The sequence below is a fragment of the Rhinatrema bivittatum genome, chromosome 7, assembly GCF_901001135.1.
Source record: "Rhinatrema bivittatum chromosome 7, aRhiBiv1.1, whole genome shotgun sequence".
Taxonomy (NCBI): Eukaryota; Metazoa; Chordata; class Amphibia; order Gymnophiona; family Rhinatrematidae; genus Rhinatrema; species Rhinatrema bivittatum.
The window spans coordinates 118,866,102-118,892,480 of record NC_042621.1 but is presented as its reverse complement, the minus strand read 5'-3'; the positions used below and the strand labels follow the sequence as shown (position 1 = coordinate 118,892,480).

At 40.2% G+C, this 26,379-nt stretch overlaps 1 protein-coding gene across 5 annotated transcripts in view; it reads right to left on the bottom strand.

The window, feature by feature from the left end:
* The window catches only part of GBF1 (golgi brefeldin A resistant guanine nucleotide exchange factor 1), a 739,811-nt gene that overhangs the window by 672,279 nt on the left and 41,153 nt on the right, over window positions 1–26,379 (bottom strand). For all 5 annotated transcript variants that reach the window (XM_029609015.1, XM_029609018.1, XM_029609019.1 and 2 more), the window contains exon 3: window positions 6,974–7,040. In XM_029609015.1, coding sequence (XP_029464875.1) covers window positions 6,974–7,040 — 67 coding nt within the window. The remainder of the gene's footprint in view (window positions 1–6,973; window positions 7,041–26,379) is intronic.

Here is a 26,379-nt window from a genome sequence, read left to right as displayed (position 1 = left end):
TCATAAAACCTGGTGCTGCTTCAGTCTCAAGGGCAGGAGACATGCGAACTGAAGGCCAATTTTCAGCTTCATCAATTCAGGAGATGTACTAAGAACTGCATCCATGAGAGAGTTAACCATCCACCAGTTCAGTGGAGAACAAAGCTACTCCAGAGCAACACTGCCTAACATTTACATTGCCTCTCTGCTCATTACACAGGTTTCGGTTAAATAATGAACAAACTGTATTACAGACTCCAACGAGAATTCCAAAATTATAAATCAACTGTAAAAGCCCAATGGACCAAAAAAGGAGGCAGGAGGATAATATTGACTAATCTAAAGGGCGCAGCTTGACTGTGGATTTTTCTGCTACACCTGATCAAACACACACCATGTGAGGTGTCACGAGGGGACAGCAAGAAGGGAAAGTGGGCCAGATAGCCTGGAATTTGCATCTGAACAGATTAAAATGGAGCCTTTTGGGACTTAGAAAATATAGAATATATATTACTATAAATGCAAAACTGTACTAAAAACGAACTCAAATGTCAAAGATCGCTTAACCTGAATAAATTTCAATGTAAAATCTTCACGCTTCCATGAGTTAATAAGAGCAGTGAAAAGAAAGAAAAGAAAGAAAGAAAATAAAGCAGACACCTGATGGAACACTAATCAGATCAATGAATGAATGGAAGGTGGTGTCTGAAAGGAAGACGAGACTGTTCTAGCATTAAAATCCCATGAGCTAGGATAACTGGAGATGAGGGGAGCAAAGATTTTAGAACAAGGATAAACCAGACCCCATCCACTTTCTTCCTACAGAATATATTAGTTTGTAGGACCTGGAAAAAATATCAAGAAGTGTTGCAGAACTGCTGTTTCACACACTTCTACAAGTCTCCATGTTCTACGGAGATCTATCTTTTTTTTTTTTTTTTTTTTAGTTTTGAATGATACAAATTGACCGTAAAGAATGTATTAGACAATTCAGGTTTTTATGATGCATAAAATCATCCACAACAGACTGAATAGTTAAAAGAAATAGATCTGATTTAAGTTAATTCCAGAGTCAACGCATACTATTCAAAATGGTCCTCCTGTTCAATATCATATAGCCCTGATATACTAATGTTTTTCTTCCTATTTTGTGTCTATGGGAAAAATACTTCATTTATAGGCCCCAGAGAGAGGTGCTCTCTTCTCTAACAGAGTTCTGTCAAAAATCCAAAAAGGCAGCCATTTAAAGAGACAGGTGCACCAAATATTTTTTCCTCTTACATATAAAATAGGGAAAACCCTTTAGTACATGAAGTCCATTTGTACTCTTCATAACTAACCACATTTAGCCAGTGCAGTTTTAAAAGGCTAATGAAAAAAAAAGTCAGAAAAGTTGTCATGTGCCATTTCAAAAGCAACTCTGTCCTTGAACTGCTGTCAGAGCCACAAGCCAGCCAGGCTTGGGGAATTGGTGTGCCTTCTACCATTTCCTCTTAGATCTTGGTTAATAAACCAAGAAAATAAAATCTTGTTCTTAAACACACAAGTCTCTCCATTATCTTTACCAGGGGTAGGCACTCCAGTCTTCAAGGACCCATTAACCAATCATGCTTTCAAGATATCCCTAATGAATATGAGAGCGAGAGAGATTTGCCTACAAGTAAGGCAGTGTGCATGCAAATCTCTTATGCATTCTCTTTAGGGATATCCTGAAAACCCAATCAGTTAGGGGAACCTTGAGGACCAGCGTGCCCAACCCAATCTATATAATAGATAATGAATTGAAGTAATCTTTTCATCCCTCTAATTCACAGGAAAAAAACATCTTTCATAGAAAAATAAGGAAACAAAGGTTTTGATGTGTAGATTTTATAGAATAGCAGTCACATGTGACTTTCAATCTGGCCATAAAATTGAAAAAGCTTAGTTCCCCATCACAGAGTGTGAACAGTATGTTCTATCGCTTGCATACTGAATGTTTGCTCAAATGCCTTAGAAAAACCTCCATATTTGGCCTGGGCAAAGGGTTTGCTGGGATATTTACCTCAAAGTCTGGGCAAGGAGAACACTGTTGAGAGAAATGAGCACACTACTTATTGTTGCATTTTAAGTTACATGTTTAGCATCATTTACACAGCAGTATTCAAAATTTGTGTTTGTCAGACTGCCATTCAAGATAAGCAAAAACTCTAGATTTTGACATTATACAATATGAAAGTCAACAGTGAAATTTACATGTTTTAATTATGAAAATAAAAGTCTTACACCAGAGTTTCACTGTGCATTACACTGGCAGAAAAGCATCAGGACTGCTCTACATGGTCTGAGTTGACAGACCTTTAGTTAAATTTCCCTGGAAGTAAGGCCCTCCAGGTGACCAAGCAGCAGGATTCTGTCCAGTTCTCTAGGAGACATGGCATAAAATCAAAGTCCACTCCCTACTCATGCATGCTTTGGAGGCATTGCTCACAGCACCCAAGTGACAGAAAAGCCCAAGAAATTGACCCAGAGTGCACTGAAGGACTGCGATCCTCAGTATTGTTGTTACTACAATAACTGTATTAAGGAAATACCTAGAAAATTATTTATAATGGCTAATGCAACTTCATCATCAGGCCAACATGAGCATAAATGGGATCCAATCAAGAATTAGGGGTGCCCAACTAGACAAAAATTGTCTTATGAATAAAAAGAGTTTGGTTTAAAAAGTATAAAAATATCAACTTGTAAGCTTTATGGCATATTCAATTATTACAGTTGATATGAAGGCAAAATGACATAACATGTTGTTAAAGCTGCAGTGCCATTAATTTTTCCATCAACGCAAAGTCATCTAATGCAACCTGACCAATCACAATATTTACAAAAATCACAAAAAACCCAGATATAGCATGAATAAGTCAAAAAGCAGAATTATTATGATCTTGTTATGAGAACGTAAAAAGATTAATCTTGTTATACAGTGACCATCATATAGCGCCACTGGTTGCTAATGGCTTTTTGGAGTAAGCCCTGGAAAGCGCTAGGGCTTTATAATCATCGGGCACTCAGTGACGGACCTATCATCCTGATACAGCAGGTAGACTCTTTCCCCATGTATCATCAGAGATGCTTTGGTCTTGACAGTATACTAACCATTTTGCATAGACCAAGGAAGTCCACAATCCACATCTTGCCGGCAATAAGTGATTTGTTTCCCTGAAGGAGTGTCCTCCGAAACATTGCAGTGTCGGACAGAACACCACATTTTACCAAAAAGCCCGGCCCGACCTTATTGTGGACTTCATTCAGATTTCCACCATCATGGATTACTAAGAAGTATGACCAGAGTGTGGACTTTAACCAGCTATTCAGATAAGTGCATGATAGCTTCGTATTGAAGAATCTTTAACCTTTTACAGTGACCGATGATTATAAAGCCCTAGCGCTTTCCAGGGCTTACTCCAAAAAGCCATTAGCAACCAGCAGCGCTATATGATGGTCACTTTATGACAAGATTAATCTTTTTACGTTCTCATAACAAGATCAATCACAATATTTGATACTTCTCAACTATATTTCTTTCAAAAAAATGTATTAAGATAAAAGCACACACAGACAAGCACAAATACTAGAAAGCCTAATTTTCATTATATAAAATTAATCACATATATTTTGCACCTGTATTACAATGTATACAAAATAATCCAGGGTTGTCACAGAGTCATGTATTTTATAAAAATGTGCATACTCCGTTTCTTAATATACTGGTGCGTGAACTTGCACTCATCAGTTCCCCAGCACATCTACCAGTTCACCCTGACTTCCCACCCTCCCAAAAAAAACACAAAAAAAACTGCAGACAAAAAGACAAGTACAATTTCGCTTCCACAACAATTAGCATATATACAAAGGTATAGACAAGTTCTCTAATATATGTGCATCTATCATTTACAAAGTGGCAAACTATGCGTGTACTTCAAACCCTGCCTCAGAGCTCCCCGACATTGCCCCTTTTCTCCTGGTTAACATTGACACACGACACCAACATCCTCGTAAAATTTCCAAGATAGCATGTACGTGTGTATAAGCTATTTACAGGCATATGCGCCAATTTTACACACAAAAACCACAATGAACATCCCAGGACAGCGCAGCAATTTATATAATGATAGAAATACACAAACCATGATTAAACACAGCAATTTCTCAACTATTTCATAAGAAATAGTATGGAGAACCATCTAGCACTGACAAACGAAACCAACCAGTAACACAAAGCTCTTAAAAGTAGAAGGATAATTGTATGATATTTTATATTTATGAGAAAAAAACGAATCATTTGGATATTAAAGAAACAGAAGTCAAACAATGGACAGGCCCAGTAATCTCCCCAGGGCTCTGGAGCAATACAGCAGTCCTGGCACAAACATTTGTCACAGCTGCACTAAATCCAAAGCCACTGCGCGACACTACTTGCTGCTCTCGTTGCAAAAGCTTGCCAAGCAGCAAGGCAGTCCCCTCCCTAGTGCCAGAAGATTGATAGGAAAATAGCAGTTCCTACTTTTCATTAGTTAGTGGGAGCAGGTGAATGAATATGCATCTACACAGGAGAACTTGAGCAGAAGGTGCAACAAAGAGAGGGTCAACAAGAACCAGAGCCATACTAGACCACTGCTTTAAAGATGAAACACATGCATGTACCATTATTTATCCTTTTGCACCCTACATCAGTGTTTCCCAGCCCTCTCTTGGAGGCATATCTATCCAGTCAGGTTCTCAGGATTGCCACAACAAATATGCTTAAGACAGATTTGCATATCCTGGGTCTCCAGAGTATGCAAATCTCTCTCATGCATATTCATTATGGATAACCTGAAAACCTGACTGACCCAACTGACCGGTTAGATGTGTCTCCAGTAGAGGGTTGGGAAACACTGCCCTATACAAATCAATATGGGCCTTCCTCTGGATTAGCACATTGACAGCGCTGTCAATGGATATCCTGAAAATCAGACTGGCTGAGTGCGTCCCCAGCACTGGATTGAGAACCACTTGCTTAAGCAACAACATACTGCAGCTGAATGCAGAAGAACACACTGTCACTCAACCCCAACCCTCTTTGCCATTTGCCAGGATAAAGAGGAAATCTTTTTTGCTATTTTGCTGTGCCCAAAGGGGTAGATATGAAAAAAACCACACTTCTACCAGCTGCTTTGTGGCAGTGATGGCTAACTCCAGTCCTCAAGAGCCACAAAGGTCTGGTTTTCAGGATATCCACAATGAATATGCACAAATGGAGGCAGCGCACGCAAATCAATTTCATTCATCTTCATTGTGAATATAATGAAAATCAGGCCAGACTGTGGAACTTGAGCACTGGAGTTGGCAACTCCTGTTTTGTAGTCTTTGTAATCGTAGGACGTTGCCCTCTCTCTCATAACCAATCTTACTGCAGGGCATATGGGCAGATGGTGCTGTACAAAGCATCAGTTTAAAGGGAGTCAACTGCTCAGCAATAAAATCCAGGAAATACAATTACTAGTATACAAACGTATAATCTTGCAAAATATTAATATATATTGAACAAATATCACTTTTAAAATTCAAACCCTTCACCTTTGCTGACAGGAATGAGGTAGTGTATTAACACCTTTAAGACTCACCATGTGACCTGATATCTTAAAAGCAGAACCTATGCTGTAACTAATATATGTAACATACATATATATGTATATATGTATGTTACAGCACTAGCAATGTCTCAAGACTACATTATGTTCACTAGATTACAGAAAGATGAGATATTTACCAAGTTGCCCATGCTACCATTGTGTTTTCATTGACCACCTAACCAATCTGAAAAAAAAAAAAAATTGTGTGCAAGAAGTGCTCACTCAAAAAAAATATAAAAAAAAAAAAAAGCATAATAATTATGCTTCAATGTCTTGCCAGTTTGGCACATTATAACAAAAGAGTATGCCAGCTTTTTTGAGCCTATATTTAACATTTTTTAATGTAGATTATTATAGACAGGGACCCAGTTTTATGGGGTTTCTCCAATGGCATTTTCATTATTTTCGGGGAGGGGGGAGGGAGACACACTCTATTTTTATTTTTTATTTTTTTACTGCAGTCTCTCCTGTTCCCCCTCACAAGGAATTTGGCCACTACCGGGTCAGACAATTCAGTGTAACTCCTCCTGAGCCTAACCTCCTACCCCCAATCAAATTCTAGTCTACCCTATGACCCCCAGCCACCAGTAAGAAAAACAGATCAACCTGCCACCTGCTGACTTCAGCTCCTACTGCCACTAGATGTGTGCTTTCAACAGCACATATAGAGTGTGCCACTGATCTACAAGCAAAACAGCAGCACTGCAAGTGGCAGGCACCAGCTGGCAACACTTTTCTTCCAGTGTTGGGATAGAGGGGCCAAAACAGGACCGAGAAGAAATCAGGGGATGGGTCCTAGTGGATGCAGGAGGATGACGCGCATGCCCTATTATCCTGGGGCCCCATAGCAGCTCCCTCCTCATATATGAAGCAGCTCTGCAATGGAGGAGGGACTATGATTGCACTGTCACATTTCATGCAACTGCGGCAGCCTCCCCGCACTCATGCAGTGCAGAAATGAGCAGCTTTGCATTTGACGTTGTGCCTGCGGATGCCAGTACTTCCCCCTTTTTATAAATTTATTTATTGTGCTCATGATAAAATTGTGACATTTTTTGAAACACCACTATGTCAGAAGTTATATTCTTTTCAAGCAATCGTGTTTTCAAAAAATGGTTTTCAGATTGGTTAGGGGGTTAATGACTATACAAAGATATTTTCATGGACCAAGTAAACATGGTTGTACGATGCCCTCCTCAGCTCTAAGTTAGTGAACATACTGTAAAGCCATTTTAAGACACTGCAAGTACTATAATATTTAATTCTTTAAAACATCTATCTTTTATAGTTTATGTGGACAGACTGTGGGACTGGTCTCTTGGATGAACGTGTCAACTTACCATTTATATTGTTCAATACTTCTTTCAGGTGGCTGAAGCTGTGCAGTAAAGGGTCCTGTTCTTCATCCTATAGATTACACAAAGAAAAAAAAATGTATTCATGTGGAAAATATTGATTCCAAACACAGAATCTGATGGTAGGTAAATATTGTTATAAAAGGCTAGCTACAGAAGTACATATTTATTTTTTATGCCATAACAGGATACAACAGGAGCTGACTCAATGGTAAAGCTTTACACTATCATGCAGTTGATTTTCAACCATTATCAATATCTAACTCAAACAATAAAGATGTGTGAAACACATATCTTAGAACAGAATGACCATCATATAACACAGCTGGAAGCACATCATACAGGGCTATTGTAGTGCCCATCTTCTGCTAAAGTTTTAATCATCATTCATTCCAAGAACACAGTATACATGCTCTACCTATGGTCATTATTTTTGCATGGTTTCTTAAAGTCTTTAAAAAAAAAAATAAAAAAATTATACTGCAAATAGAATATCAGTTTTCTTGTGCAGTCTATAGTAAATAATATATATTTATCTTTGTAATTGTTGCACCGGGACAATGAATATCTCTCCAAAACATTCCTCCCAAGCAATTGGGATATGGCTAGTGTCCTAAACTGCTGTATAAATAATGCCCAACATTGCAGTGTTTCAAAAGTAATACTTCTTCCTTCTTTAGGGGAGTAGCTAAGCAATACCAGGAATGGAAACAGCAGAGCCTGGTAATCTAAAATGCAACAAAAAAAAAAAAAAACAAACTATTGAGAAACATGTACACAAACTAGAAACTCACACATCAATATGGCAGGGCAAACAGAAAAATAATGTAGAAAATTAAAATGATAACATAATCAGATGTCTACTCACTGTTGTGAAGAAAGAAATACGATTCAATAAGGCAGCTGTATTGCTGTCAAGAAAGGCACTGCGAAGCTGCCAGGAGACATAGGGTCCAAAGTAATTAAATAAAAACCAGAGCGCAATTGCAAACACACAAAAATTGTCAAAAATCACCAAAGAAATGGGTATAATTATTCGTCACCGTGCATTTAAAATGCTGTAACTTCAAATAAATTAATTTTTTAGTCTCAAAGATCACTGAGAAGCCGCCGGAAGGAGGGACTGCAAACCCGCTGTGGACAGCGTCCCGGCATTTTAAAGAAAAAACGACATTTCAGCGTGTGCAGGAAAACTTCCTGTTTAAAAAAAAAATGTGTCCATGGAAGGCAGAAAATTATAGCAGAAACACTGACTACCATTGGCTCAAATGAAAACGTAATTTAGTAACCCCCTACATGCCCAAATGCACAAAAATATAAACTCATAATGGTGATCGGATGTAATATCAACCATATTTCTGTTGTCTATAAAATATCTTCAAGCCATAAATAATAGACTGGCATTTATGACATCTGTCTTATTATTCATACCTAATGGGGCAAAAGTGTTAAGTTTGAATATCCAATAGTTTTCTCGACGATTGAGTTATAATCTGAGATCTCCTCCTCATATAGGAGGGAGGTATACATTCCAATACAGTCCATGAAAAATCCTGAAAAGCAGTATTGGATTGAATACAGTGCGAAGCCACTCGCTCTTCTATGTCCAAACTGACTAAAAATATGTCAGATGTAAGAGGACCACAATCGTTTACATCTCATATACATGCTGCGGGTGGAAAGGGTTTCCCGTTGATTTAAAGAAGCGGTAAGGATGGGTTAAAAGGGACAGTGAATCACGGGTTGGACTAACGCGGCCAAATTGTGAGTAGAAAGCGGGTTAGAAGCAGGGTAACCGCGGCCGCACTTTACTGTATCGGCCTGTTAGTTTTTAGGTACTTGCCAGGTTCTTATGGCCTGGATTGGCCACTGTTGGAAATAGGATGCTGGGCTTGATGGACCCTTGGTCTGACCCAGTATGGCATGTTCTTATGGATACACCAGATTTAGGAAACAGCACACATGCTGAGAAAACTGTCCAATTGTGGTCCTCTTACATCTGACATATTTTTAGTCAGTTTGGACATAGAAGCACTTTATACAAATATTCCCCAACAATCAACTCTGCAGATTGTATCAGATGTGCTGACATCACGTGAACTTCCAGAGCGAGTGGCTTCGCACTGTATTCAATCCAATACTGCTTTTCAGGATTTTTCATGGACTGTATTGGAATGTATACCTCCCTCCTATATGAGGAGGAGATCTCAGATTATAACTCAATCATCGAGAAAACTATTGGATATTCAAACTTAACACTTTTGCCCCATTAGGTATGAATAATAAGACAGATGTCATAAATGCCAGTCTATTATTTATGGCTTGAAGATATTTTATAGACAACAGAAATATGGTTGATATTACATCCGATCACCATTATGAGTTTATATTTTTCTGATTTTTGTGCATTTGGGCATGTAGGGGGTTACTAAATTACGTTTTCATTTCAATGGTAGTCAGTGTTTCTGCTATAATTTTCAGCCTTCCGTGGACACTTTTTTTTTTAAACAGGAAGTTTTCCTGCTCACGCTGAAATGTCGTTTTTTCTTTAAAATGCCGGGACGCTGTCCACAGCGGGTTTGCAGTCCCTCCTTCCGGCGGCTTCTCAGTGATCTTTGAGACTAAAAAATTAATTTATTTGAAGTTACAGCATTTTAAATGCACGGTGACGAATAATTATACCCATTTCTTTGGTGATTTTTGACAATTTTTGTGTGTTTGCAATTGTGCTCTGGTTTTTATTTAATTACTTTGGACCCTATGTCTCCTGGCAGCTTCGCAGTGCCTTTCTTGACAGCAATACAGCTGCCTTATTGAATAGTATTTCTTTCTTCACAACAGTGAGTAGACATCTGATTATGTTCTCATTTTAATTTTCTACATTATTTTTCCTGCCATATTGATGTGTGAGTTTCTAGTTTGTGTACATGTTTTTCAACAGTTTATTATTGCGTTTTAGATTACCAGGCTCTGCTGTTTCCATTCCTGGTATTGCTTAGCTACTCCCCTAAAGAAGGAAGAAGTATTACTTTTGAAACACTGCAATGTTGGGCATTATTTATACAGCAGTTTAGGACACTAGCCATATCCCAATTGCTTGGGAGGAATGTTTTGGAGAGATATTCATTGTCCCGGTGCAACAATTACAAAGATAAATATATATTATTTACTATAGACTGCACAAGAAAACTGATATTCTATTTGTAATATAAAAATTTTAAAAAAAGGACTTTAAGAAATCATACAAAAATAAATGACCTTAAATTCTAAAGAGAGGAGCATGTACATCGTGTTCTTAGAATGAATGATGATTAAAACTTTAGCTTGGATATAGGCACTATGAAAGCCCTGTAAGATGTGCTTCCAGCTGCGTTATATGATGGTCATTCTATTCTAAGATATAAGTATTTCAAACATCTTCATTGTTTGCGTGAGATATTGATATTGGTTGATTAATATTATTCTTACACTTTTGGGTTCTACTTATTGAATGCAGTTGAATTTTACAGGTGCTTAGTAAAGCACAATGTGATCTATCCAAAATCAGATCATTGACACAGTTCAGATCACCACTTACAAAAGGAGGTGGAGATCCATAACTAATTCATTTTCTCCTCAGGCTCACAAAAAACTGTGATGATAGTGACTAGGTGCATAATCACTGCACAACACATACTATGCCCAAACAGTTCCACATGCAGAATTAAAACTTTCCCCTCCGGATCTTTAACTACATTTGTAACCACCATAGAAATAGATTTGTTTATTAAAATAGTTACACCTGCTTTCTTAGTGGTGCTGGAGGCAAACCATACCTCTCTCACCCACCAGCACTTCAACTTCTGATGTTCTGTGCCATTTAAGTGGGTTTCTTGCAGCTGTTTGTCAAGGCACTTAATTTTTGTCTCTTAATAGCAGACTTCATATTCCCTAAATTCCAAGTAACTAGTTTAATCACAGATTTACTCATTATAAAATGAAAAAAACTAAATTAGTATTCATTCACCAGGATAGGAACTCCCCCCCCCCCCAATCCAAGGTCGTCCCCCCCCTTTTTGAACATTGCCCATAAATACTACTACATGTTGCCATTCTATACTGCAGAACTGCCAAAAAAAAAAAAAAACACCCAAAAAACTTAACCTTCCTACAATACCCCAGTCCCACCCATTACCTCTCTCTCTCCTTGCCCTCATATATCCCAGTCGGGCCTTCCCCAGTTCCCACCCAATCCTTTCCAATTAAGGAGCAGACTGGGAGGGAACTTCCCTACCCCCCCCCCCACCCCCCCGACTTAAACTCCCTCCCTCTTCCCCTCTCCTCTCCTCCCCCTAAACCCTACCTATCTACCCTTGGTTTTTTTGTTTTCATACTTACTTCAGGGCCTGACCTGAAGTAAGTTGCGCACACCGACAGCGTTCAATGGTGCTGTCCCAGTCCACCCATTTGAAGAGGCCCGGCAGTTGTGCGCGTACCGGGGTTTATGCAACATGGCCGGGCCTCTTTGAAAATTCGCCCGGTGTGCACAAGGCCCGGTCATGCGTGAAAACGCTGGGATTTACGCATGTAGGCCTCTGAAAATCTACCCTAGTGTGCTCAATACTGAATCAAACTTAAGACTGGCAACCACCAGCTCTAAAGAACCCTTATCAGATGAAAAAAGGTTGTCGTCCTTCCCAATAATGATCATTTAAAGGCTCTCAGTCAGAAATTATCAAGAATTGTCCTGCGGTGTTGCACAGTTAACATAACTTTTTTCTCCATGCCATAAAGAACCCCAAAAAACAAACAAGCAAAAAAAAAATAAAATAAAATAAAGGGTTTGGTGCTCTGAATATGAAAGAAATGTTATATTATTACAATCCATAACTTTATGAAATCCATAAAACCAAGTATCCTTAGACTACTTCATACTATCCAAAAAAAATATCCAAAACCCTCATGAGCTCTCAAAACCACAATTATCAACCTTAGATACAACATACTTGTCATTTCACTACAAAAATTTTCCCAAGTCAACTGCATCTTTCAGGCCTTCTCATTTAGCTTGGAGATAGAAGCCAGGACCTCCAATAGCGAATTAAGCCGCAGTGTGTGTCCAGTGTGCATTACCAAAGTTTGGCCAGGTAGAGCAACATGCAGCGTATCTTCATGAAGTGCAATTTACAGCAGACAAGGTCATATTCCCATCTTTTCTGGGCCACTTTTGCAGAATACTGGAAAACAAAGATCTTTTTGCTGTTATAATGCAGTCTCTCTTTTCTCAATGACTGTACGATTACTGTTTTGTGCGCAAAATAAAGAATATGAGCTATCATAACACGGGGCCCGTTTGCGCCTCCCCTTTCTGGCCTGGTCCATGTGTAAGCTTTATCTGCAGTTTTCCCAAAACTATGCTGGGGTCCAAGTCTCGAGGAAGCCATGCAGTTCCGATTCAACTATGCTGTCGGTAAGCCTAAAAAGCGCAGTTTGTTTCTACGGGACCTTTTTCCAGGTCCTCAGTTTTCTCCTCACAGTTTAACATTTTTCAGTTTCACCAAATCTCTGGAGTTACCTTCGATACTCTTTGCTCCACTTCTGATACTCACACTTCCTGAATGTCACCGTCATAGCTATTCTTCTTCCAATTTACATCAAACCAAAAAACTCAGACTACCCAAACAACAAAATAAAAATTGTTGAGAGCAAAAAAAACTTCAGTAACCTCCAGGAAAAACCCTACAATGAGGTTTATAACATTATTAGTCAAAAATCTCCTTCCAACCTCAAACTTTTGCTTTAAATGTGCAAAAATATGAAAAAGTGGGGAGGAATCGGTGAGACAAGCCTCTCTTAGGAGAGGAAGGCGAAAGGACAGCGAGGGGAACCCTGAGAGAACGGGGGACCTAGGGAGCTGAGGGAAAACCAGCCTTTCTGCCGGCCCTGCTGACGTCATCTTGCGGCGACGGGACTCCCGATAAAACCGGAAGGACAGCGGCGAGTCCCCGGAGGAATCGGTGAGACAAGCCTCTCTTAGGAGAGGAAGGCGAAAGGACAGCGAGGGGAACCCTGAGAGAACGGGGGACCTAGGGAGCTGAGGGAAAACCAGCCTTTCTGCCGGCCCTGCTGACGTCATCTTGCGGCGACGGGACTCCCGATAAAACCAAAAGGACAGCGGCGCGCAGCCGCCGGCGCACTGCCGAAGCCGCGCGCCAAAGGGGCGCGCCCCTTCTAAATTTTTTCTTAGGTTTGTTTTTCTTGTTTGTTGGATTCCTTTCCAATATATGGGCAGGAAAAGGAAGACAAAATTTGCTACATCTTCTCCGGGAGTAGCTCTAACGAGAGGACCCATGGACTCCCACGTGGTTAGACGTGTAGGACAGACCGAAAGATATTCTATACCTGAAATCTCCTTCTCATCAGGTTCGCCAGAGAGTCCGGCCAATCTACAATTATCTCAGCCGTTGATGGAGACATCAATTTCGAATTTACAAGTTAAGGTACAGGAACCCGGGGACACAGCAAATGCCGTGCAACCCGGGACTTCAGATAATGCAGTCGGTGTGGGAGGGTTACTAACTCAAGAAAATTGTTCAAGGGATAAAAGGAATTTGAATATGGAAACAGTAGATCCACAAAATGTCACCTTAAGTGATATATGGAAATTGCTTATTGAAGTTAAGAAAACTCTAACTACCTCCACGTTGCAATTTAGAGAGGATATTGAAAAAGTTAACAACAAAATAGAGCAACATGCGAACCGATTGAATGTTTTAGATGAAAATGTTAAAGTTACAAACGCCCAGGTAACATCGATACAAGTAGCTAGTAACTCATTTATTAAAGATAGATTTAGTCATTCACCGCAATTTAGAAATGTTGGAAAATGAAAATCGAATCAGGAATTTAAGGTTTCTTAACTTCCCTATGACCAGATTGCTATCCGCATTTGAATTACTCAAGAAATATTTGATTGAAATTTTATCCATAACAAATATTGATGAGAGAAGTATTTCCAAACTGTACTACATTCCTAAATCTAAAATTCTACCTCAAGATGGTGTAGAGGAACTGGATATTATACAACCGGAATCCCCTAATTTAACGTCTTTCTTAGAAGCATCCATAGATGACATTTCCTCTAGAGCTACCTTAGTAGTATCTTTTTGTAGAGAACAGGACAAGGGTATAATACTACAAAAGTTCTTTAGGAATAAAGATATTTCCTTTTGTGGGCAAAAGGTCCAAGTTTTTCCGGACGTTGCTCGCAATACGCAACTACGACGTAAACAATTCTTAGTATTTAAACCAAGGGTCCTGGCAATTGGAGCATCCTTTTTCTTAAAATATCCATGTAAATGTCTAGTTGTCTATCAAAAAAATAAATTTATATTTCTAGATCCTACCCATCTAGAGGTGTTTCTGAATGACAAAGAGCAGAGATAGAAATTGTAGGGAAAAAAATGTATGGTCTCTGATGTATAATTAATATACTTTTCCTTGAATTAACTTTGGTTATATTTCTTTATATATCCTCCCAATTTGGGGACTTTATTACTGAAGTACAGTAAATAATGTAGAAATATTTCCTTGTTATATCTATGTATTAACAGTTAATTTCTTGATTTTTTGCAAATGTAAAAATTTTGTTAAAAATCTGAATAAAGATAAAATTATAAAAAAAAAAAAAAAAAGTGCACTTATCGCTGATATATAAACCTCACTGTAGGGTTTTTCCTAGAGATTACTGAACTTTTATCCTCCAGGTTTTTATTTTATTTAAGTGGTTTATGAATCATTTGGTGAAGTTTTTTGTTTGACGCTGTTTGACTCCTTCACCGCCTCTGTGTTCAACCTCTCCCAATTTGTCAGATTTTCAGATTTAAAGTCCAGTGCCGACACTACAGTGGTAGTAAGCTCTGTTACTAATATTTCATTCAGAAGACCAACCTCTACCTCAAATGCACTCTGTCATTTTGGCTTCTGTTGGCTTTCCTTTTTAACTCTTTCTTTTGCACCAACCTGGAAGATATATCCTCTCTGAAATTTCAGAGGCATGGAAATGCTGATTTGCAATGGCAATGCAAAAAAGGTGAGTACAAGTGCAAGTAATGATGATTAACATGGATACAGAGGGACAGCAACCGCACACCTTGCCCTGCTCACTGTATCATGTGACTGTTTTGTCCTTTCAAGACTATGATGTGTCCAGTTCCCACTGCTGATGTGGCTCAGACTGCTAAGTTCATCATTTACATTTTCTTTGATTTGATTTCAGCATTTGCTTTTACTGCAGTGCTTTGTTGGGGAGGTTTCTCCAAATAAGTGACAAATCAAATCTGATTAATTAATTTGGAGTACTCACTGACATGAAACACATGCTCATGGGAGCTTACCTCTACAAAACACAACTCCATTACCACTTCAAGTGCACAACACTAATACCAGCGCTCCTGAAAACAGACAAGTTTATGATGTGGTTAAGGGTTTGCTTTGTAATTTTAAATAAGTAGCTCCTCTGCTTTCTAAATATATGACAGTGTTTAGTTTAAGACGTATGCTGCTGACAAATAATTGTATAAAGGTTTGCTGAAGTGTGCAGACTTAAGTATGATGGGTTTCCACAGGTTAATGCACTACGAGATTTTAACTGATAGATTCTGGTCTAGTAATTTGTGTGTTACTTAGGGTCAAGTAGGAGTATTTTGCCTGAGAAACAGAACTGTGATGTTTTGCAAGATTTTCTGCCAGCCTTTGAACAACCACAAATAATTGCCTAAGTAACATAGTAAATGATGGCAGATTTCTGTGTTATATTTTCCGGCCATATATTTATTTAATATGGCTATCATCTATGTTTGGTTTGATTCATGCTTTTATGTAATTTTAGTTATGCATGCTGTTATGTAAGCCGCTTAGAATCTGGGGTAACTGGGGCATATAAATTCTTAAAATTAAGTGGTCAATTAGTCTGCCCAGCAAGGTGCTTGGGGTCATAAATGCAACGGTGTGCAGGTTACTCTTACAGAAAAGGTTCCCACATATTATCCCAGGGTTCATTTCTTGCCTCTGTGTTTCTGTCTCATGTCCTTTTGAATTCTGTCACCATTTTCTTCACTACCTCCTTCGGCAGAGGATTCCAGGCATCCACCACTCTTTCCATGAAAAAAATATTTCATAATGTTGCTCCCAAGTTTACCCACCTAGCGTTTCATATCATGAATCCTAGTGCTAGAGTTTTCTTTTCATTGGTAAAGCTTTGTCTCTCGTATTTTTAATATCTTTCAGGTATTTAAAAGTTTGTATCATATCCCTTCTGTCTCTCGAATCTCATCTCAAACCTTTTGGTACAGAACTTGCACCATTTGGGTTGCCTCTCTCTGGACGGACTGCTTCTGCCCTCTCTTTACCCTTTTTGAGATACGGCCTCCAGAATGAAACAGAGTACTCCAGGTGAAGCCTCATGAGTGACCTCTACAGGGGCATTAGCCCCTTCTTTTCCTGCTAATTATGCCTCTCTTTATGCAGCCAGGTATCCCTCTGGTCTCAGTCACCACTTTGTCTCACTGCTTCACTAACTTCAGACCAACAGACATTACCACCCTGAGGTCTCTCCCAGTCCGTACTCATTTCTTACCCCTCATCACAATTCTGCTTCCTAAACACATGGACTCTGCACTTTTTGGCTTAATGCAGCAATTTGACTCTGTCTGAAACCTCCGATGTGTCCGATCCATTGCAGATTTTAGTATCAGTAGCAAAGAGACAATCTTTCCCTTCTAACCCCTCTGCAATATCACTCACAAAGATACAGTAGAGAACTAGCCCTAGAGATGATCCCTTAAGCATTCCACTAATCACCTCTCTCTCTCTCTAGTTGAATTTCATTTAACATTACCTTCTGTCATCTGTCTGTCAACAAATTTGTAATCCGGCTCAGCACCTTGGACCCACTCCCAGACTGCTCATTTTATTCATGAACCTCCTATGTAGGACAGTAACAAAAGCTTTGCTGAAATCCAAGTAAACCACTTAAAAATCATACCCTTGATCTAATTCTCTACTCACCCAGACACAAAAGAAAAAATTGATCAGATTCATTAACATTACCTTCCTCTGGTAAAACCATGCTGTCTCATATCTTGCAACCCACTGGATTGTAAATAGTTCTCTATCCTTTACTTCAGCACAGACTCCCATTAATTTTCCCCACTACCAATTGTAAGGCTAATCAGCCTGTAGCTTCCAACCTCCTCTTCATTGCCACTTTTGTAATAAAAAAAAAAAAAAGACCCCAGCTGCCCTTCTCCAATCTTGCAGTACATACTATGCCAGTTTCCAAAGATCTATTGAAAGGTCCTCCAACACACCTGCAAGAACCATAGTATCTTAGCATGCACCTCATCCAGTCCCATGGTTTTGTTCATTCAGTCCCATGGTTTTGGAAGAAGGATCCAACAGAAGAAAATAGGATAAAGCATAAACGTTGGCAAGTTAAATGTAAGACATTGATAAGACAGGCTAAGAGAGAATTTGAAAAGAAGTTGGCTGTAGAGGCAAAAACTCACAGTAGAAACTTTTAAAAATATATCCGAAGCAGAAAGCCTGTGAAGGAGTCAGTTGGACCGTTAGATGATCGAGGGGTTAAAGGGGCACTTAGAGAAGATAAGGCCATCGCGGAAAGATTAAATGATTTCTTTGCTTCAGTGTTTACTGAAGAGGATGTTGGGGAGGTACCCGTACCGGAGAAGGTTTTCATGGGTAATGATTCAGATGGACTGAATCAAATCACAGTGAACCTAGAAGATGTTTTAGGCCTGATTGACAAACTGAAGAGTAGTAAATCACCTGGACCGGATGGTATACACCCCAGAGTTCTGAAGGAACTAAAAAATGAAATTTCAGACCTATTAGTAAAAATTTGTAACCTATCATTAAAATCATCCATTGTACCTGAAGACTGGAGGATAGCAAATGTAACCCCAATATTTAAAAAGGGATCCAGGGGCGATCCGGGAAACTACAGACTAGTTAGCCTGACTTCAGTGCCAGGAAAAATAGTGGAAAGTGTTCTAAACATCAAAATCACAGAACATATAGAAAGACATGGTTTAATGGAACAAAGTCAGCATAGCTTTACCCAGGGCAAGTCTTGCCTTACAAATCTGCTTCACTTTTTTGAAGGAGTTAATAAACACGTGGATAAAGGTGAACCGATAGATGTAGTATACTTGGATTTTCAGAAGGCGTTTGACAAAGTTCCTCATGAGAGGCTTCTAGGAAAAGTAAAAAGTCATGGGATAGGTGGCGATGTCCTTTCGTGGATTGCAAACTGGCTAAAAGACAGGAAACAGAGAGTAGGATTAAATGAACAATTTTCTCAGTGGAAGTGAGTGGACAGTGGAGTGCCTCAGGGATCTGTATTGGGACCCTTACTTTTCAATCTATTTATAAATGATCTGGAAAGAAATATGACGAGTGAGATAATCAAATTTACAGATGACAACATTTTTCAGACTAGTTAAATCACAAGCAGATTGTGATAAATTGCAGGAAGACCTTGTGAGACTGGAAAATTGGGCATCCAAATGGCAGATGAAATTTAATGTGGATAAGTGCAAGGTGATGCATATAGGGAAAAATAACCCATGCTATAATTACACAATGTTGGGTTCCATATTAGGTGCTACAACCCAAGAAAGATCTAGGCGTCATAGTGGATAACACATTGAAATCGTCGGTTCAGTGTGCTGCAGCAGTCAAAAAAGCAAACAGAATGTTGGGAATTATTAGAAAGGGAATGGTGAATAAAACGGAAAATGTCATAATGCCTCTGTATCGCTCCATGGTAAGACCGTACCTTGAATACTGTGTACAATTCTGGTCGCCGCATCTCAAAAAAGATATAATTGCAATGGAGAAGGTACAGAGAAGGGCTACCAAAATGATAAGGGGAATGGAACAGCTCCCCTATGAGGAAAGACTAAAGAGGTTAGGACTTTTCAGCTTGGAGAAGAGACGGCTGAGGGGGGATATGATAGAGATGTTTAAAATTATGAGAGGTCTAGAATGGGTAGATGTGAATCTGTTATTTATTCTTTCGGATAGTAGAAAAACTAGGGGGCACTCCATGAAGTTAGCATGGGGCACATTTAAAACTAATCTGAGAAAGTTCTTTTTTACTCAACGCACAATTAAACTCTGGAATTTGTTGCCAGAGGATGTGGTTAGTGCAGGTAGTATAGTGGTGTTTAAAAAAGGATTGGATAAGTTCTTGGAGGAGAAGTCCATTATCTGCTATTAAGTTCACTTAGAGAATAGCCACTGCCATTAGCAATGGTATCATGGAATAGACTTAGTTTTTGGGTACTTGCCAGGTTCTTATGGCCTGGATTGGCCACTGCTGGAAACAGGATGCTGGGCTTGATGGACCCTTGGTCTGACCCAGTATGGCATTTTCTTATGTTATGTTCTTATGATAGCATCACACACATACACGTCTGTAAATGGCATGGTATCTATCCCACTCTCATAGCTATCCTTGCCAACCAGCATTTAGTCCTTCTGCAAGGTCCTCTTCAGTGAACACCAAACAGAAATATTTGTTTAGCATATCTACTTTTTCCTTATCTCTGTCCACACACTGCACCTTGTCTCCTTTCATTCTTACGCCACCACCTCTGGCTTTCCTCCTTTCCCAGACATTCCTGAAAAATATTTTACCACCTTGCTTTACATCATTAGCAAACTTTTCTTCCACAATATTTTTGCCATCCTGATTTCTTTCCTTGTCTTTCAGCTGTACCAGACATTCCTTCCTGTGTTCCTCCTTTTGAGATCCTTTCTACTTGTTTAATGCTAAAGTATGTTGGTCAAGAGGCGAGATGTTTTTGTTTTTTTTAATTAAAAACTTTGAGCCTATTATTCAAAGATGTCCAGTTATCTTAAGTTATCTGGATATTAATTATCTGGATAACTTTAAATGGATAAGTGCTAGTTAAATGAATAAGTTATATCCAGATAATATTAGACCTGCTATTGAGCTGGTCACACTTATTTGGTTAACAACCGGATAAGGCCGAATATAGGCACTTATCTGGTTATGATAACCAGATAAGTAACCAGATAAGTTATATGATAACCAGATAAATTACCCAGCCTTGATCTGCCCATTGCCCACCTCCAAGATATCCGGTTATCTATTTAACCGGATAAATACTTATCCGCAGCCGCTGAGCATAGATTCAGCAGCTGACACTTAGCCAGATAAATCCTATTCATCCAGCTAAGTAGCATTTGAATATCTATCTCTTTGTAACTATGCATGATACAAATAACTGTAATCCATGATGTTTACATATTAACAGGTGTAATATCTAAGCAAGATAGCAGCTTCCCAATGCAACAACTGGCTTTTAAAAACAAAGAAAAAAGTCTGTCCAAGAGGGTCAATTTGGAGCTCAGAAAATTTACAACCAAAAGTTATTCACCAACTTGTTTGTTTTGGTGGGATAACAGCTGGGGGTGGGTGGAAGGGATGGTGAAAGTGGGACCAGTCTCATTCTGCTTCCTAAGCATCCAGTTCAATCAGAATAATCATTTGTTGGGCTATGGCACCATGAATCTTCATTCACAAGTAGCCAAGGGTTTTCCTGCCTTTTATATATCCCATTCCCAATTCACTTAGCTCACTCATTAGAACAGTGGTTCTCAACCTTTTTTCTGTCAGGACACACCTGACAGATGGTTCTCACATGCATGACACACTGACCCATGATCGTCATGGGGCTAGATGTAAAAGTACAGTTTTCATCTACAGGAACCCCCCAACCCACAATTATGAATGTAAAGCAGAATTATGACATTCCCCATACAACTCACCCTACAAAAAAAAAAAAAGATATTCTGGTTCTAGTGTCATCTCAGTAACAGCAACTCAAACTCTTTCTACTTCCAGGCTCAATAGCCCTACTTATGAAAAGACAGCAGTTTATCACTAATGCATGTCCTCTTGAGAAAACACAACAAATAAGACTGATACAGTAAAATACCTCACCTCGGTCACATTTATTTATTTATTTATTTATTATTTTTCTATACCGAAGTTCCTGTACGAATACAGATCACACCGGTTTACATGATAACAACAAAATTCGCTTAGGAGCGTTACATATAACAAATAACATATAACAAATAACAAAGAGCAACATAACAAAGAAGGCATCAAAATATGAGAAGAGTTTTAACTTAATATATAGTAAGCAGAACATATCCTATCGTATCAATTAACTTCTCGTATATATGTATCGGTGGAAAGTTTTGGAAAGGTGGGTGGGAAACAAAGTGAGAGCCAATTAAGGTGGAAAGAGAGGGGGAATAAACAGTCGGAGGTTGCAAGAACTAAGAGATTATAAAGGCTGTATAGTACACAGAACCGACCTAACATACACAGAACCGACCTAACATACACAGAACCGACCTAACATACTCCCAGGATCTGCAGTAATGCACATAAACTAATCCGCACACAATTACACCTGTATTATGGAATACACTCAAACAGGAGCAACCCTATCTATGAAAAGGCAACACTACAAATATTAAATCAGGCCCTTAACACCAATACACCTCCTATTAGGAAAACAGAACTAGCCAAGCAGCTATAGATCCCCACACAGAAATAATTGCATAACTATACTAATAAGCAGAATAAATGTTTCACAACAACTATGAACAGAATAACATCCAACAATTAAAAACTCATAAAAACTATCAAACATTCTCCAAACACCAATAAAATATTTCAAAACAGCAGACACATCACATAATATTCAGTAATTAAAATGACAGACAATCAAGAAAAATAAACTTAAAAAGCCACCTTTACTAACCCCCTCCAGCACCTCTCCTACTCCTGTCCTCTTCCATGCAGGCCGTAGCACACACCAGAAGCAGTAGTGGCACGAGCTCTGTACTCATGGTCCTCTTCCTTAGGGCCCACGTCCAGTCTCTCTGTCTCTCACACACACACATACATACTAGTTACACCCCCATGACAAGTTTCTGTCTCACACACCAATCATCTCCTGACCAGTGTCTCTCTTGCACACACACACACACACACAGGCTTCCCACTTCCATGTTCTATCTTACATATACAGGCTTCTCACTCCCATGCTGTGTCACACACACACCCAGGTTTCTCAGTCCTTGCTAACTCTCTCCACATGCACAGGCTTCTCATTCCCATAATCACTTTCTCTCTCTCACACATTCCAGTCATCTCCCTGACCAGTCACTTCCATTGTCTCTCCTATACACACACACACACACACACACACACACATCACCTCTCTGACCAGTTTCTCTCAATCACACACATGCTCTCTCACACATTTACATAGATCTCAATCAAATGCTCTCACTTACACACAAACTCTCAATCACACATACAATCTCTCACAGACAGGCTGGCTCTCTCTCTCACTTCCTGCCACACCCCCCCCCCCCCCCCAGAACAAATTGTAGCTGCAGCAGCCTCCTCCTCCAGCCCCCGCAGACCAAGAAAGAAGAATCCCATCAGCCACGGGAGGCCAATGCTGCTGTCTCCATTGCCAATTGGCAGCTGCTTCTGATTTTGCTCCTACGCTACTGCTCAGGACCGATGCTGCCACCACTACTTTTCCATGCGGCATGGCTCTTTCTTCTTTCCTTGCACCCCACTGCTCATCACTTCTTGTTCCGGGTCATAGGGGGCAGGTGTGGGAAGAAGAAAAGGCCCAGCCAGTTGCCAGCCTCCGCTAACACTGCTGCCGTTCCCATCTGGGCTTGAACCTGCTGATAGCCCGGGCAGCAACAGCAGCAGTGGAAGATCATCTGCCCCTCGCTCGGTGAAGAAAGAGAAGGGAAGAGCAGCGGGAGACCGGTAGCACGCAACACACCTGCCAGTGCTTGGCGACACACTGGTGTGTTGCGACATACCAGTTGAGAATTGCTGCATTAGAACAGTAGTCCTTGACCAAGAGCCACACACTAGATTTTCCTTCAGAAACCTGCAACCATGAGACCTAACTCTGGCCATTAAGTGTTGCCATTGTGTGATGCCTAGAAATGACTCCCCCTCCCCCCAGGGGCTGTAAATGTTGCCTTTGTCCCACCCAGTCCATTGAGCAGCAACTGGGACTGAGGTTCAAACCCAGGTCCTCCATATGACAGTGCAAAACACTACTACTAAGTCACCAGGCAGGCCCCAGTCACCCATTTAGGTAAATAAAAATAATCACATCTTGTATATCGTGGAAAAGTTGTACAAAAATTCCCTCTACGTGCTTTTTTTAATTTTTTTTTTAAGCAGGCCCCACACTGCATATCATGTCTTGGCTTCCTTACAATATACTTGAGCCTCACTTTCTTTTTCCTGATATTCAATCACTCTCCTGACATCACCAACATCTAGAATTGTGCAAAGGACGAACAATAATAAAAAGCAACTTTGCTTACTGTAAACTATGTTTTCTGTAGATAGCCATATGGATTAGTCATGATCTGTGGGCGACATTATCCAGCAGCACCAAACAGATTTGTCTCCCCAAGCTAGTAGAGTTTTTAGTTCTACTGAGCATGTGCAAGACTTCCCGCGCATTTATCATCTCAGAAGCCTCCTCTGTACATGTCAAAGCTAGTAGAAGTATAATCTACTGGCCAGGGAGGAGGACAGGTATCTCATGGCTAATTCATCCTGTTATCTACGGAGAGTACTGTTACAGTAAGTAAACTTTTTTTTTTTTAGCTCGCTTAACCGTGATCTGTTGGGAGTCCCAAGCTGAGGGTTGCAGTGGAGCGTTTACTGGTAAGCAACCCAGACTCCACCATGGAAAGCAGACTAGCTTTGGATTGCATGATACAGAACTGCCCCATCAACAGCATTGTCAGAGGATGCTAAGCTATCAGACAGTAATGTGATGTGAAAATATGCACTGAGGACCAGGTGGGAGCTTTACAAATATCTTCAATGGGCATCTCTCGGAGATTAGCAATTGAGGCCATTGCTCTAACCTGAGGAGTTTGAACCAGATTCAAGGGATCGAGACCAGCTGCAGCCTGCAATGTTGGATGTAGCTCATAATCCAGTTAGACAAAGTTCTTTTAGTAACGCTAGCCAAATCTGTTTAGATCACAGAAGACAAACAGCTGCGATATCTTTCAGTGGGCTTGAGTGTGACGCTTATAATAAAGCAAGGGCCCTTTTGCAGTCCAATATGTGAAGAGCCTTCTCTCCGTCATGAGCATGAGGCTAAGGAAAGAAAGTGGGCAGTACGACTGACTGGTTTATGTGAAAAGCAGATACCATTTTCAGCAAGAACTTGGGAGGCATGCGAAGCACCTCTTTATCATGGATAAATTGTAGGTACGGTGAATAATGCACCAGAGTTTGGAGCTCTCTCACATGATGCATAGAAATGACTGCCACCAGGAAAACAATCTTTCAGGTGAGATACTTAAGACATGCAGATTCAAAAGGATCAAACGGAGATTGCATAAAGTAAGTGAGAACCACATTGTGGACCCAAGGGACTGAAGGTTTTCAAACTGGTAGATGCATCAAGAACCTGGAAATGAAAAGATGCATAGAAACAGGTGCACCATTTACCAGGGAATGGCAAGTTGCAATGGCGCTGAGATGCATTGGCACCAAAGCTGTTGCAAGGCCAGACAGATTAAAAAATGGAGGTATGACAACAGATATCTTGTCTCACAAGTGAAGGGATCTAGATTGTGAGATGTACACACCAGTTTGAATATCTTTTCCATTTGAAGGAGTAATTACGCCTCAAGGAAAGTTTCCTCGCTGAAAGAAGGATATCTTATCGGTTCAGGCAAAGCCCAAGGAGCTAGGACTGGGCACTCAATATGAGGGCCAGGAGGTTGAGAAATTGACGGGCCGAGTGAAGCAGACTGCTCTCCTCCTGAGATAGAAGACATGGATCATCTCTGAGAAGTATGGGGGGGGGGACCTCGTGGATAGCTGCACGAGATATGCATACCACACTTGACAGGGCCATGCCGGTATGATCAATATAATTTTGGCTTGGTCCCACATAAGCTTCTGTACGGTTCTCATAAATGGTACAGGAGGAAAAGAGAACACAAGGCCTGTACCCCAGGTCAGCAGAAAAGCATCCTGTGTTTCGCAAAGTGCGCTGGGTAGTATGGAACAGAATCAACTAGTTCCAGTTCTATTCTATCACAAAGAAATCGAAACAAGCCTGACCACCAAAGTTGAAACAGATGGACTGTTGTAGTGACCAATTGTGAGGATGGAAGACTATGCTGAGGCGATCCTCTAGAGTATTTTCTATGCTGGCCAGCTAAGTAGCTTGCAGACTGGCTTCATTTTCCAATACCCACTGACATATGAGAAGGGTCTCCTGACAAAGGATCCAGGATCCAGTTCCCCCTTGCTTGTTCACATAAAAAATGTGAATTTGATTGTCTGTTTGAATCAAGATAACCCTGGAGATGGGTAAAGACCCACGGTGCTTTTGTTCATCGCTCGAAATTCAAGAAAGTTGATTTAAAATCAGTGTTTCCGAGGAAACCATACTCCTTGTATTTTGAAGGGTCCAATGTAAACTCCCCAGCCCAGAGTTGATGCATCTGTCACCAGCGATACTTGATAAGAAACAGATCTGAGTGGCGCTCCAAGAATAAGAACTGTCAGTCGTAATCACCAACGTATTTCAGAGTTCATCTCCGGAGTGAGACAGACGGACGTAGACAGGAGCTGCAAAATCCAATTCCATTGAGCACGTAATCCCCATTGAAGATGGCGCATATGTAAGCACGTGAATGGGACCACGTGGATTGCTGCTGCTAGGGGTCCCAAGGGCACCAGAATGTGGTTGCCATAAGGGTCAAGGAAGACAAAAGGCTGTTTGCAATTTGAGTTAATGCAGTCGCTCTGTCCGTGTGGATGAATGCTCTTACTTGTTCCAAGTCTATGATGGCCCCAATTAATTGAAGGCATTGAGTGGGTACTAGAATCAATTTATGAAAGTTTATGAGAAACCTGAGTGACTGTAGGATTTCTATCATGATTGTTAGATCTCGGAGACCCACATCCGATGGGAACACTGGAAGCCAGTCATGCAAGTATGGAAACCATTGAATTCCCTTACGACATAGGTGGGCCACTATCACTGCAAGGCATTTTGTGAAGACTTGGGAGGGGGGTGGCAGCCGAAAGTCCAAACAGAAGAACTTTGTATTAGTAGTGTGCAAAATTCTACCCGGAAGCAATGGTAACATCAAAAGGGTGGATGTATAGGGATGTGCGCATAGGCAGCATTCGAGGTCCAGAGAACACATCCAATCTCCCTATTGGATGAAGGCTTAGAATAATGCCCAACATG